Source organism: Gavialis gangeticus, unplaced genomic scaffold, assembly GCF_001723915.1.
Source record: "Gavialis gangeticus isolate Ggan-Ray unplaced genomic scaffold, GavGan_comp1, whole genome shotgun sequence".
NCBI classification, from domain to species: domain Eukaryota; kingdom Metazoa; phylum Chordata; order Crocodylia; family Gavialidae; genus Gavialis; species Gavialis gangeticus.
Window position 1 is genome coordinate 7,695,752 of NW_017729020.1, and position 2,032 is coordinate 7,697,783.

Consider the following 2,032-nt stretch of genomic DNA (forward strand, 5'->3'; position numbering starts at 1 on the left):
AGGAGCGTTCACATCACTTCCACTGACCCTGGGCTCTAGCAGCAGCAGGAGGACCTAGGGGCACCCCAAGTGCTGGGTGCTGCTGAGCTCCCCTCTCCCAGGGCTGGGTCCAGTCTACCCAGTGCCAAGGGCTTGCAAAAGACCTGGGACAGAAAGCAAAACCCTTTCCCAGCACCCTGCACCTTTGGGCCCTTGCGGGGTGACATATCACAAAGATCCTTTTGTGTCAGTCAGGCCTGGGCAGCCCACCCCCTCGCTTCGCCTTGGACAGGGGCTGCTCACCTGGTGGTGGGCTTGTGCCGGCTCGTGGCTGCAGGCCGCTGTTGCCGGAGGACGGCGAGATGCAACGCATGATCATGTACTCCGCATCCTCTGCTGTGGGGAGAGAAGCCGGTCAGGACCACGGGGACCGCAAGGCCTGGAAGAGGCTGGATCTGAGACGCAGGAGGGTGCTGGGGGATGCCAGACCCACCTAGAGGCATCCTGGACTCTAGTGTGAGCAGGATTTGGCCTGGGGCTGGGGAAAGCACCCAGCTCTTGATGCCGAACACAGATCAAAGATTCAGGTGCCTCCGGGATTGCTCCAAAAGCAGGTCAAATATGTCTTGGCTTCTGGGCTTACCCCACAGCCAGCCTCCGGCTTCACCTTGTTTTAGCTCCCTCTTTGCTGCACAGTCTCAGCAAACAGCCCTTCCCTTCCAGCCCAGCCCCTGGAGAGGGGTTTGCTCGCTGGTCAGCTGGTGTGGGCAGCCTGCAGACACCCCCAGGCACACCTGGCTGGGACTTGCTGGAACAAACCCACTGGGCAAACACTAATGGGAACAAAGAGGGTGGAAAGGGATGGAGAAGGAAGTGCAGATCACGTAAAGGTGTCGATTCACCCAGCTGGGCGCAGGGGATGAGCTCTCCGGCTTAGCACCATTACGCAGGGTGCTCTGCCGCTGGGATCCGGAAAGGAGGGACCCGGATCCAGACAGCAGGGACCTAAAGAGCACCACAGAAGCCCTCTTGGCCGGGCAAGACTGGAGATAATAAGGGTGTCTGCGGCAGCCAGCTAAAACCTTCCTCTGTGCACCCACCAGCCCCAGGATACCTACATGGAGGACCCTGCAACCTGGCAAGCAGCTCAGCAATGGACTTCTTCTTGGCCTGAGCCACATAGCTGAGGTTCTCCCGGTCAAGGATCAGCAGGAAGGACTCCAGGTCCAGCAGGAGCCTGTCCAGATCTGCAGGCAACAGAAAGGAAGGGTCCTGGGACGAGGCTGCCAGGCCGTGTCTACCGGACGTCCCAGCAAGATGGGGGCTGACAGGGGAGCGAGCCAGGTCCCTAGAACAGGCCCACGGAGAAGGGCGAAGCCTGCGGCCCCGTTCAGCCCCACGAAGGAGCGGGGCGCATGGAAGGGCGCATACCCCCTTGCCCCCGACCCGTGCCAAACCCATCACCCCGGCGCCAGCTCCGCGCGCCCACGGCTCAGCTGGGCCCGCACGGCCCCCCCCAGCTCCTGGCTCCTGCACCTGACCCCAGCACGCGGCACAATCCGCCCATTCAGAGGACACAAGAGGTGCCCAGACAGCGGGGGGCGGGGGGCGCAGAAGGGGGCAACAGGGAAAGAATAAGCAGCCATGGGAGACTGAGAGCCTTTATGTTTGCAGTCAAAGAGCAGGCTTGTCTGCAAGACCCGCTTCCAGGTTCTTTGAGAGGAGCCATGAATATAGTATTTGACTGGCAGAAGGACAAATGCAGCTCAGCCCTCCATTAACTCCTGCGGTTCCCCTCCCCACCTACCCCCAGCCCCAGCTCCCGCACAGCGAGGGGCAGAGAAGCTCCTCAGTAGCCCCTCTTGTGCCTTCACGCCGTCCCTGCCAGTCAGGGCTGCTCACACATGTTGAATGTCTCGGCAATGTCCCCCAAGCGGCTGCCTTCTCACCTCTCCCTCCTCCCGTGCCCCTGCGGGCAGACAGCGGGGCGATAGAGGCCCTGACACCACAATCTTTCCAAAGCCACCGGCTCCCACGCCGCGGGGCAGGGAGG

The 2,032-nt window shown here is 61.9% G+C and overlaps 1 protein-coding gene across 3 annotated transcripts in view; it reads right to left on the minus strand.

Moving 5' to 3' along the window:
• LOC109295561 (actin filament-associated protein 1-like) overlaps nucleotides 1-1,761 on the minus strand; it is a 16,123-nt gene extending 14,362 nt beyond the window's left edge. For 2 of the 3 annotated variants that reach the window (XM_019514487.1, XM_019514486.1), the window contains exons 1-2: nucleotides 1,098-1,761; nucleotides 283-375 (exon numbers count right to left, since the gene is read on the minus strand). In XM_019514487.1, coding sequence (XP_019370032.1) covers nucleotides 283-375; nucleotides 1,098-1,440 — 436 coding nt within the window. In that variant the 5' untranslated portion in view covers nucleotides 1,441-1,761. The remainder of the gene's footprint in view (nucleotides 1-282; nucleotides 376-1,097) is intronic. The other variant, XM_019514488.1, reaches the window with a different exon arrangement.
• Between the last annotated feature and the right edge of the window lie 271 nt (nucleotides 1,762-2,032).